The sequence below is a fragment of the Hemitrygon akajei genome, chromosome 23 (assembly GCF_048418815.1).
Source record: "Hemitrygon akajei chromosome 23, sHemAka1.3, whole genome shotgun sequence".
Lineage (NCBI taxonomy): Eukaryota > Metazoa > Chordata > Chondrichthyes > Myliobatiformes > Dasyatidae > Hemitrygon > Hemitrygon akajei.
Genome location: NC_133146.1, coordinates 21,364,945 through 21,377,946, shown reverse-complemented (window position 1 = coordinate 21,377,946; position 13,002 = coordinate 21,364,945). Strand labels below are relative to the sequence as shown.

At 43.6% G+C, this 13,002-nt stretch overlaps 1 protein-coding gene across 1 annotated transcript in view; it reads left to right on the top strand.

The window, feature by feature from the left end:
* Nucleotides 1-9,238, top strand: part of hk1 (hexokinase 1) — a 70,657-nt gene extending 61,419 nt beyond the window's left edge. The window contains exons 16-18 of the mRNA XM_073027166.1: nucleotides 3,491-3,646; nucleotides 3,743-3,976; nucleotides 8,379-9,238. Of these exons, the coding sequence (XP_072883267.1) occupies nucleotides 3,491-3,646; nucleotides 3,743-3,976; nucleotides 8,379-8,520 (532 nt within the window). The 3' untranslated portion in view covers nucleotides 8,521-9,238. The remainder of the gene's footprint in view (nucleotides 1-3,490; nucleotides 3,647-3,742; nucleotides 3,977-8,378) is intronic.
* The last annotated feature ends 3,764 nt before the right edge of the window (nucleotides 9,239-13,002 follow it).

Sequence of the window (13,002 nt, the reverse complement as noted above, 5' to 3'; positions counted from 1 at the left end):
TCCTAGCAGTGCACGGACAGTGTATCAAGACTTGGCTTGACAAGCACTTATGAATAGTGAGTCTACTGCATATGGGGTGTCAGTCACGGTACTCGCTAATAGTGGCGCTGAATCAGAACCCTTCGCTGTCAAGACCAGAGTCAAACAGGCCTGCATCATTGTGCTGACCCTATTTGCCACCTTTACTGCTGACGTCCTTCACCTTATTGGTCAAGACCTGCCACAAGGAACCCCAATCATGTATAGAATAGACATCAGGCTTTTCAACCTCAAATGCTTCAAGGCCAAGAACCAGGTCAGCCCCACTCACCCTCGTGAAGCTTCAGGAGGCAGGTGACGACGCCATTGCGGCACATTCTGAAGAAGACCTCCAGTTTATCCTGAATGACTTCGCTGGGTCTTGTTTTGAAGATAAAGAAGACACAGGCCCAAGATCAGCCACTGCCTAACCAGCCATTTATCCAGCCCTCCTTAAAAGTTGACAATATCACCCTTGAAAATGTAAACCCACTTTCCCTAGCTTGGCAGCATTCTCTCCTTAAAAGCAGACATCAACTCGGACATCAACCACAGCCTGAGTAGTGCTAGTGGGACTCATATAAGATTAAGAAAAAGAGTCTTTGAAGACCACAACCTACAAGTCCAAACAAAACTCTCGGTCTGTAGAGCACTTGTCCTTCCTACATTACCGTATGGACCACCTATAGTAGACGCCTGAAAGCCCTGAGACAAAGAACCTTCTGAAAGATTCTAACGATCAGCTGGAGGGGCAGATACACTAACACCAGCATGCTGGAGGAGGCCAACGTGAACTGCACCTCCATCACGATAAAGCAACACCAGCTCTGACGGATCATCCGGATGCCTAACTCGCGTCTTCCCAAACAGATCCTTTACTCCCAGTTGAAGGAAAGCCAGCGAACCCCTGGCATTCAAAGGATATGCTTCAAAGATAACATCTAAATCGGCTTAAAGAAATTCAACATTACGTCGAAAATCTGTGAGGACATTGCACTCAATAGATACACCTGGAGGAAATCTGTTCAAGAGGGAGCAGCCCTACATGAGAACGACCTCCACTGTGCTGCAGAGAAGAAATGGCAGCTGTGAAAGGAGAGACTGAACAACTAAAAGACTCAAACACTGACCATAAACCACCACTAACCATAAACCACCACTTACTCGTGTCCACGCTGACGCAAATATGTGGATCCCAATTGGCCTCTACAGCCACTTGAGGACCCACCAGTAGACAAGGTCTTAAGAGAACATCTTGCTCAACTCAAGTGATTACAACAAAATGTATTGGTGCCTACAGTCAACCTTGAGTATTGATAAGGTGGTTATAGGCTTCACATGCATTTCCATGACTACAGAACAGGTTTTAAAATGCTGATTATGAAATAGATGTAAGAACTATTGGAATATGAATTGAAATAATTAATATAACAATGAGGGCATTGAGTTGTACGGCACAGGAGTAAGTCAGTTGACACACAAGTGTCAATGTGGATAGCAAGGAAGACTATCAAGGCTTGCAGAGGGATCTGGATTAGCTGGAAAAATGGGCTGAAAATGATAGATGGATTTTAATGCAGACAAGTGTGAAGTGTTGTACTTCAGTAGGACCAACCAGGAGTGAACAGGAGGGCACTGAGGAGTTGCTGGAACAAAGGGAACTGGGAATACAGGACCATAATTAATTGGAAGTGGTGTTACAGGTAGGTAGGGTCATAAAGAAAGCTTTAGGCATATTGGCCTTCATAAATCAAAGTAGTGAGTTGGGAGACGGGATGTTATGTTGAAGTTGCATAAGATGTTGGTGAGGCCCAACTTGAAATATTGTGTACAGTTTTGGTCGCCTACCTACGTGAATGATGTAAATAAGGTTGAAGGAGTAGAGAGAGATTTACAAGGATGTTGCTGGGTCTGGTGGACCTGAGTTATAAGGAAAGGTTGAGTAGGTCAGGACTTAATTCCTTAGATCGTTGAAGACAGAGGAGATTAGATAGAGGTATACAAAATTATGAGGGATGTTGATTGGGCAAATGCAATCAGGCTTTTCCCACTGAGGTTGGGTTGGACTACAACCAGAGGTCATGGGTTAAGGGTGAAAGGTGAAAAGTTTAAGGGGAACATGAGGGAAAATTCTTCACTCAGAGGGTCGTGAGAGTGTGGAACAAGCTGCCAGCATGTGGTGCATGCGAGCTCGATTTCAAGATTTAAGCAAAGTTTGGATAGGTACATGGATAGTAGGGGTGGAGACGAGGTTGATGCGGGTATGCGGTTTAAATGGTTTCGGCATGGACTAGATGGGCTGAAGGGCCTGTTTTGTGCTGTACTTTTCTATGACTTCAAGTCCATGCCAATCTCTACAATAATTCCATTTGCCCTCACTAACTCTGAATCCTGTGCTTTACCTTTTTAAGTGTCTGTCTAAATGTTTACTAAACATAAAGATTATACCTGATTTCACCATCTTCTCTGCCAGTGAGGTTTTAAGAATTAACTACTCTCGTGTGTTGGGGGGGAAATACCTGCCCAAATTCCCATTAAACCTCATTTCCGACACCATTCGTATTTTTTATTACCCTTGCCGTGGGGAAAAGAGCCTGAATTTCTGTCCTATCTAAGTTCAAAGTAAATTTATTATTAAAGTACATATATGTTACCATATACAACCCTGAGATTCATTTTTTTGTGGACATACACAGTAAATTCAAGAACCACAACAGAATCATTGAAAGACCCAACTGGGCGGATAAACAACTAGTGTGCAAAAGGCAAACTGCAAATGCAAAAGAAAATAATAATAATAAATAAATAAGCAATAAATATCGAGAACATGAGATGAAGAGTCTTTGAAAGTGAGTTCATAGGTTGTGGGAACTCTTGTGGGTGAGTGAAGTTGAGTGAAGTTATCCCCTTTGGTTCAAGAGTCTGATGGTTGAGGGGTAATAACTGTTCCTGAACCCGGTGGTGTGGGTCCTGAGGCTCCTGTACTGCTTTACTGATGGCAGTAGCGAGAAGAGAGCACGGCCAGGACGCTGGGCGCCCTTGATGAAGGAGGTTGCTTTCCTGCGACAATGCTCAATGCTGCTTGTCATTTTATTCACCGTCAGGTGAACCTTCAGCATCAGAGTCAGGATTATTATCACTGTCATATGATGCAAAATTTGTTGTCTGCAGTAGCAGTACAAAGATTCCTATAAATTACAAAATAGTGCCAAAGAAGGAATAATGACATGGTGTTCATTGAAATCTGATGAAATTCGGGAAGAAATGTTTCCTGTATCATTGACATTCTCTTTTACTCCAGAAAAAAAAATCCAGCCTATCTAATCTCTCTCCTCAACTAAACTCCTCCAATCCATCAACTTTTGTGTCATCCCCAAATGTACCAATCACGTGCCCTGTATTCACATCCGGTTGAGACTAATTGAAAGTGATACTTCAGTACTGAAAGGATTGTTGTCACTATCATTTCTAGGTATGAGAAGATGATCAGCGGGATGTACCTGGGTGAGATTGTGCGAAATGTGGTCATCGATTTCACCAGGCGAGGATTCCTGTTCAGGGGGAAAATCTCGGAGACACTGAAGACAAGAAGCATCTTTGAAACAAAGTTTCTTTCCCAGATAGAAAGGTATCTAGATTCTTCCTTAAGATTTTAGCCACTTGGCTTGGTTCTGAAGTTCGTGGCTGACGTGTCATTTGGTTCTTTACCTGTCTGTCGATGCAGTGACTGCCTGGCTCTGCTCCAGGTCCGTGCAATCCTCCAGAACCTCGGCCTTGACAGCACTTGTGACGACAGTATCATCGTGAAGGAGGTGTGCGGTGTTGTTTCGAAGAGAGCCGCCCAGCTCTGTGGCGCAGGGATGGCTGCTGTCGTGGACAAAATAAGGGAGAACCGGGGCCTGGACCACCTAGAGATTACCGTGGGTGTTGATGGAACTCTCTACAAGCTTCACCCACAGTAAGTGCTCAGCTTCTTAAAATCTCTTCTGTGTCAATCAAGTTCCTGTTTTAAAGCAGTATCCAGACCGCCAACTTTGGTACCTATCCCCAAACTTAATAACTACATCACCCACCTCATCAAAATGTGACTAACAACAGGGGACCCAGCACTGATCCTGGCAGCACGCACTGATCATAGCCTTTAATCTGAACATTTCTCTCTCACCCTCCTTGTTCTCCTCGATCTCTCTTACACCTGCTTCCTTCCAATATATACATTGAACAGTACAGGATCTTTGGCCCCCATGTTGTGTCAATGTTTTAACCTACTCCCAGATCATTCTAATCTTCCCTCCTACATAGCCCTCATTTTGAGGAACTTTTCTTGAATCTATGGGCACAGGCTCGAGAATACAGTAAGAACATCTACCTTCTCCAGAGCAACACACACAAAATGCTCGAGGAATTCGGCAGGTCAAGCAACATCTACAGTAATGAAAAAACAGACGATGTTTCAGGTTGAGACCTTTCTCAAGACTGGAAAGGAAGAGGGAAGATGCCAGAATAAGATGGGAAGGAGTACTGTAGAAGTTAGGTGGTGAAGTCAGGTGGGTGGGGGAGAGGATGATGTAAGAAGCTGTTCGGATCTTGCCCCTCTCCGAACGCACTGCTCTCCTCCACCCTCTCTGCGCCGATCCCAACCTCACCATCAAACCCGCAGACAAAGTGGATGCTGTTGTAGTCTGGCAGAATGACCTCTGCTGAGGTCAGGTGGCAGTTCTCAGTCCTCTCCCTTACCCCCTAAAGCAAACCCCACTCAGGACTATCAGGACACTGTCTCCAACTCCAAAACAAGGGGGGCATAGATTTGTGAGAGGGGAAAGATTTAAAGGGCATGTTTACACAGTAGTAGTGAGATTATGAAACAAGCTGGCAGAAGTGGCTGACACGGGGTAATGTTTAAGAAGCATTTGGGTGGGTAGATGGAGGGGTGAGTCTTAAAGGGATGGGACTTAGAGGTATGGGCCAAACGCAGGAAACTGGGCATTGATCTCAGTATGGACTCATTGGGCCTGCATTTTAGCTGTATTGTTGTGACTGAGGAAGCAGATCTGCCTCTCAGAAGTGGCAGGGTCTTGCCAAATGTGCTTATTAACATTACAGAAGAGCTTACTACTCCAAACTAACTAGAGTTCAGTTGCTAGTGTCCAGGAGTTATTTTGTCTAACAAATCATCCTTTGTTATATCAACCACTCAATTAGCAGTGTATCAAAAGAATACTACATGGTGCATGCATTTCTCAAAGGTGAACTCATTTTCTTGTATTCTAAACAGCTTAAAAGTAATAAGCCTACATAAAATATATCAGCAAATCTCTATAATTATTAGCTGAAACCTACAGTATATGTGGTTTTAAAAACAAACTGCTGGAAGTACTCAATGGGGTTTTATGTTGAAGTTATCTAAGATGTCTGTGAAGCTAAATTTGGATTCTGGTCACCTCCCTACAGGAAAGATGTCAATAAGATATCAAGAGTACAGAGAAAATTTACAAGGATGTTGCCAGGTCTTGAGGACCTGAATTATAGGGAAAGATTAAATAGGTTAGGACATTATTCCCTAGAGAGTAGGAGAAGGAGGGGAGATTTGATAGAAAAATACAAAATTATGACCGGTATGGATAGTGTAAATGCAAGCAAGCTTTTTCCACTGAGGTTGAATGAGACTAGAACTAGAGGTCATAAGTTAAGGGTTAAAAGTGAAATGTTTAAGGGAAACCTGAGGAGGGATGTGGGTTCAAATGCAGCATTTAAGAGAAGATAAGTACATGGATGGGATGGTACGGTGGATAATAGTCCAGGTGTGCATCAATGGGACTAGGCCGAATAACAGTTTGGTATAGACTAGATGGGCTGAAGAGACAGTTTCTTTGATGTAATACTCTAGGAGTCTAAGTCGGGATCAAGCAGCATCTGTGGAGGCAAACAGGTGGGTGAAGAAACCCAGATGAAATCAGGCAGGAAAACTAATCTCAGTTACGGAATGTGAACACAGGGAAGAGAGCAGCTAGGTAGAGAGTAAGTGTGTAAGGAACACAGGGTTCTGGGTGTGGGTTACCTGAAATTGGAATAGTCCATGTTCACAGCATTGGCTTTTAAACTACTCATGGAACAAGAGGTGTTCTTTCAGTTTGGATGTGGTCTCATTGTGGCAGTGGAGAAGGCCAAGGATAGACAGGGAAAGGGAAGGTGAGTTGAAATGACATGTAGCTGACAACTCAAGATGAGTCCACAGCTGCTAGAAGAACTCCATGGGATGTTACGTTGATGTTGGGAGGCTAAGTTTGGAGTTCTGGTCAACTACCTACAAGAAGTATATACACAGGATATCTCTCTTCTGAGAAAATTTACAAGGATGTTGCCAGGACTTGAAGACCAGAGGATAGGGAAAGGTTGAATGGGTTAGGACTTTATTCCCTAGGGGAGATTTGACAGAAGCATACAAAATTATGAGGAATATAGATAGGGTAAATGCAAGCAAGCTTTCCCCCTGAGTTCGCCCCAGAATCTGGTATTTGCAGTCTCTTGTGTGTCCATGCATACTGTACGTAGTTGACTTGCGAAATATTTACAGAGATCCAGTCACTTAAAATTGAGGTGTATAGAAATCTTTTCTTTGTGAGGCTGGCGAGGCATCAGAATTCCCTATCAAAGATGGTTGAAGAGTGTGTATCATTAGAAGCATTTAAAGAGGTAGATAAACTTTTAGAATATCGGCCAGTTGAAGTTTCTGTGGAGCTGGCAAAGAGCAGTTCAGGCTTGGGGTAACTTGGCAGTGGTGGGACAGGCTTGCAATGTGAGGGTGTCTACTTTCTTTGCGTCTGTGATGTAATGTAATTACTACTTTGCTATTGTGTCCCTGTCCCCCTTCAAATTGAGCCCAGTTTGCTCCTGGGTGACTGCACCCAAACTCCGGAGTATCTACCCTATTGTACTTACAAACAGGAACGTGGTGGCAAATCACCTGGGTGTCATTTTCTTTGATATGTGTCAGGATTAAGATAACATCAAAGAAACACCCATAGCATAGCTCAACAATGCCTGAAAGTAGAGTTTGTTTCAAAGAATGTTGTGCTGTTTGCAAGTCTCCATGAACCAGTTGTTATTATTGTAATGACTGGTTAGTCACTGGTTAGATGTGTGCCAGGAATGGCGAGGGTGAGACAGTCTGTTGGTGGAGTGTGGAGACTACAAACACAGTCAGTCTCACAAGGAGGCCATTTTAGCCCACAGGCCCCTGGGGGAACAGAAACATTACCCCCCCCCCACCCTTATTCCCCCACAGCCCTTGCTCATGCCCTACACCAAAGGAAATCAGCCAGTGGATGGGAAGAGAATGTTGCTCGGTGAGTGGAGGGGAAAGGACGAGGGATGACAGTCCCTGAGGGAATGCCCTCTTCCAGATGCGGGAGAGGATCTGCTGATATTTGCAGTTGATGGATGGGACGAAGGGGGAAGAGGAACCGGCGTGAGCAGAATGTAAACGCTGTCTATTCCCTCCGTAGATGCTGCTGAGCTCCTCCAGCATTGATTATTTTCCAGTTTGTTTGTTTATTTAGAAGGTCGTGGTACAGGCCCTTCCGGCCCAGCGGCCCCCAGCCTAATCACAGGACAATTAACCTACTAACTGGTACATCTTTGGACCGTGTGAGGAAACCGGAGCACCCGGTGGAAACCCACATCCTCATGGGAAGAATGTATGGACTTCCTTACAGAGGACGCTGGAATTGAACTCTGATCTCCGACGTCCTGAGCCTGTAATAGTGTCGCGCGAACCGCATTGTTCAAGATTTCCTGCTCCTCCTGGTGTCTCATAAAGGTGATGCAAACGGCAGTGTGGCAGGCTAATGAATCAAAGCTGCGCTGTACCAGGGAAGGGAGTCACCTTCCCGCTGCTCAGAGACCCAGCTCAGCACTGCATAGACTAGATGAGACCTCCGCAGTGCTAAGTGCTGTCAGCAGCTCCGTGAGCCTTTCAGAACAGATGAACTTGACACCCATTCCCAGGTCATAATTAGAAACTTGATTTTTAATTAGATGTATTTTAACTTCTGCTTTGTATCATGTTCTCCTTTTCATCTGGAGTGTATCTGTTGAACTTACCATCTGTAATCCTCCCAGACCTGTGAAACTTTTGATTACTGCCTAACTGTATATCCATTGCCTAAGCAAATACCGTCTTCCCATTGCAAACCTCCCCTCACCCCATTTCATCCCCTCCCTACAATCTGAGTGGTCGGTTCACCCACCTCACCACTCTCAGGACGGAGTCTTGCCCTTTGTTTATCATCGGCGGATATGTTGCGTGACTGGGATCAGCTTCATTCTGACTGAGATTGGTATATCTTTCTCCTCAACAGCTTCTCAAAGATCATGCACAAAACAGTGAAGGAACTGGCTCCGAAATGCAATGTGACGTTCCTGTTGTCAGAAGACGGCAGCGGGAAGGGAGCTGCCCTTATAACAGCGGTGGCATGCAGACTTCGCGAATTGGGACAGTAGGACCGGTTGCAGGAAGCACCAAGTCCTGTGGCTGGAGTAGTATTACATATCCCTTGCGCCTCTCTTACTAAAACAGCTATGGCTTGACGATCAGGGTGAGGTATTTTACAAGTATGTTGCGCTAAGTTTGGCATAGGTAAGCACCCCCAAAAAAAATTGAAATACCCTAAAGACTAGCAACAACGTACTTGTTAATTCAAGGCTGCTGGATTTGCAAAAGTCCCAATTTAAAATTATCACTGTGTTCAGTATCAACTTAAATTTCAATGTCACCTTCGCATTTAAAGTGTCTGTCCATTGAGTTCTCTGAGAGCTGTTGAAGGATTAAAACCAGAATCCAGTTCCAGATAACCAACTTTGTTATAGTCACACAATGTCCTGAGCAGCAAAGAATTTTCTGCTTTACTGTTGTCCACTATGTAGTTCGTGTAGTGCTGTGGCGTGTCTTCACAAAGGTATGTCTATATATTTGGTACCTGAAAATTTACCCAATAAATGAGATCAATTATAGCAATCTGAGATGTATTTTCAGAAAAATTAGCTGGGTTATTGTGTTACACATTATTTTCACCTTGTCTGGGTGAATGTGTCGAGATAAGTAAAGATGCATGCCTTACCGATGTTGCAGAACCTTTAATTTTATACACTCTGTTGAGGCACTCTGTTTTAAAGTGAAATTGTGAATACATTAAAGTTGATCTGTTGTGCATCGTTGAAACGCCTGGCTTCTTTTGGAGAATGTTGTATCTTTACACAGCTGATCACAAAACTCTGAGACGGTACAGCTCAGAGACAGAGTTTTTGGCCTACCACGTCTGCACTGACTGTGATTTTATCTGCCCTCCATGTCACACTTGTTCATGTATCTAAACGACTCATTGCTACCATACCCATTTCTGTCACTTCCCCTGGCAGTATATTCCAGGTTGAGGAGTGATTGATAAGTTTGTGGCCTAAAGTAGAAGGAGTCAATTTTAGAAAACCCAGCACATTTATTTTTCAACATAGTCCCCTCCTACATTTACACACTTAGTCCAGCGGTCATGGAGCATTGGACCTCCAGAAGGTGTCCACAGCATGGGTGATTGATAAGTTCGTAGCCTAAGGTAGAAGGCGATGAGTTATACAGCTCTTGTTACAGGCACATGCAGGTCAACTCTTTGAGTGATAATGCAGAAAGTTTGAAGTCGTAACTCATCTCCTTCTACCTTAGGCCACGAACTTATCAATCACCCCTCGTGCCTACCACTCTCCCTGTCAAAAGAAATAACTTCATATTATCTCTTTTGAACCCCTCTCACCTTAAAGCAGGGGTTCCCGACCTTGGGCCCCACAGAGCCCTCGGGTCATGGCATAAAAAGGGTTGGGTAACTCTGCCTTAAAGCAATTATCTATAGTATTTGACATTTCCCAGAAAAAAAAGACCATCTGCTCTATCTGTACCACTCATAATTTCATACCTTTTTATTTAGTCTCCCCTCAGACTCTGGCCCTCCAGCAAAAACAATCCAAGTTTGTCCAGCCCCTCCTTACACCTAATACTCTCCGAACCATGCAACATCTTGGTGAACCTTTTTTATATCCTGTCCAAAGCCTCCACATCTTTTCTATAGCACACAAGTGTGGTCTAAGTAAAGTTTTATACAGCTGCAAGATCTCAAACCTACTCTGCAGTCCACCTGATAAAGGCAAGTATGTCGGATTAGACCTTCTTTAACACCCTGTCCGGTTGTGGTGCACCCTTTCAGAAGCTACAGATTTACACCCCAGGACTCCTCTGTCCATCAAATCTCCTGATGGTCCTGCCATTTATGTACACTTTCTTCTTGCATTTAACTCCCAAACTACTCTACCTCATGCTTGTCCAGATTAAAGACTATCTGTCATGTCTCCACACAAATTTCCAGTCAATATCCTGCAGTGCCTTCCTCGCTATCCACAACTCCACCAATTTTCATTTCATCTGCAAACTTGCTAATCAGACCGCCTCCAGTTTTGTCCACGTCATTCAGATATATCAAGGATAGCACTGATACCTGTGGAACACCACCAGTCACAGACTCCATTCAGAGAAATACTGCTACACCATTGCTCTGTAAACAGATGCTGCAGACTTCAACAAGAGACGCGGGATCAAACCAAGTATCTGATGATCACAAAAGCAAAATGGAGATCAAAAGGTGACTTTCTCAATAAACTGGGTAATTAGAATTTTTTCAATACATCTGGGCACACAAGATCTTCTACTTGTGAAGAGACAGAGATGAAAATTACATTGACTCTTTGCAGAGCTCCACGGACAGCCTAACAATTAAAATGATAAAGGAAAACAGACAAGGAAATAAACATATGGATGATTCAGGAACGTGATGTTTGAGACAATATCCACATTATGGTCTTCTCTGATACCAACCTGTATTCAATGCAATCACAGTTCTAATGGAGTTCTCCTCATTAAAGTTTTAATTATAAAGAAAGAGACTTAATTGTCAGTGTTTCTTCTTCAACCTCTGCTCCACCAGTGACATACAACTCACTGGTCTATAATTCCTGGGGTTAGAAACATAGAAAACCTACAGCACAATACAGGTCCTTCGGCCCACAAAGCTGTGCTGAACATGTCCTTACCTTAGAAATTACCTAGGGTTACTCATAGCCCTCTGTTTTTCTGAGCTCCATGTACCTGTCCAGCAGTCTCTAGTAAGACCCTATCATTAGGGTTATCCCTATTATCTTTATTGAACAAATTTTAAAAAAGTCACCCTCCAATCATCTGGTACTACTGTTGTGGCCAGTGAGAACACAAAGATTATTGTCAAAGCTGCAATAATATCTTCCCTCACATCTTGTAGTAGCCTAGGATATATCCCATCCATCCCTGGGGACTTACCTATCCTAAAGTTTTTCAAAAATTCCAGCACATCCTTTCCTAACGTTAGCAGCTTGGCATATCAGCCTGTTTTATGCTGTCTTCACAAACTTTATGATGTCTTTCACCGATGAATGCTGAAGCAAAGTATTCATTAAAGACCTCCCCAACAACCTCTGACTCCAAACATAAACTTCCTCCACTGTCCCTGATTCTCTCACTCTATTATCCTCCTTGAGGTTTTCCTACATCATACTGATCAAGTCCTTCTCATACCTCCTTTTAGCTCTCCAAAGTTTATTCTTTAGCTCGTTCCTGGCTATCATGTAACTCTCTGGAGCCCTGTCTGATTCTTGCTTCCTAAACCATAAGTAATCTTTCTTGCTCTTGTCAAGATGTTCCACAACTCTTGTCAACCATGTCTCCTTCACCCTACCATCTTTGCCCTCCATCAATGGGCCATACCTTCCCAGAAACTCATGCAAGTGCTCCCTAAACAATCTCCACATTTCTGCTGTGTGTTTCCCTGAGTGCATCCCATCCCAAATTACTGCTCTAAGTTCCTACTTAATGGTATCATAATTCACCCTCCTCTATTAAATGTTTCCCGATATTATCTGTTTCTATCCCTGTCCAAAACTCAGAGTTTAGATGACTGCTTCTAAAATGCTCACCCACTGAGGGATTTATTACCTGGCCAGGCTTATTACCTAGTACCAGATCCAGTATGGCCTCTCGTCTAGTCAGCCTGTCTACATACTGTGTCAGAATTCCATCCGGGACTCACCTAACAATTCTGGCCCATCAAACCTTGTGTGCTAATATAGTGCAAACAATATTAGGGAAGTTGAAGGTATGCATGACAACAGCACTATTATTTCTGTTTCTTTCCAAAATCTGCCCTGTGATCTGCACCTCAGTGTCTCTGCTGCTGTCGGGGGTGGGGGGCAGGTGTCTATAGACGACTCCAAAAAGAGTTAATGCTCCCTTCCTGTTTCTTACTTCCACCCACACTGACTCAATAACTCTGATTCAGTCCCTAATTAGGAATGCCACTCCCCTACCTCTTTGACCTCCCTCCCTGGCCCATTGAAACATCCAAACCCCAGATCATCCAGCAGTCATTCTCCCCTTGAAGTAGAGTACAATGGCAAAGAAAAAGGCCCCAGTCCCAACGATCCTAATATGGGCCATGGCCCTCCATAACCACTGCACCCACTCCCCATCCCTGTAGTTATCCAAATGTCTCTTCAATGTTGAAATTGAAACGGCATCCACCACTTCTGCAAGCCACTCATTCTACCCTCTAAATATTTCCTCTAATATACCATCTAAATCATCCTACCCCTTAAATACTACGCCTTTCACTCTTAACCTATCACCTCTAGTTCTAGTCCCATGCAATCTCAGGAAAAAGACTGTATTAAACCTGTCTATACTCCTCATAATTTTGTATACCTATATCAAAGCTCCCCTCAATCTACTACGTTCTAAGGTATAAAGTCCTAACCTATTCAACCTTTCCCTATAACTCAGGTCCTCAAGTCCCAGCAACATCCTTGTAAATTTTCTCTGTACTCTTTCAATCTTATTGATATATTTCCTGTAGGTAG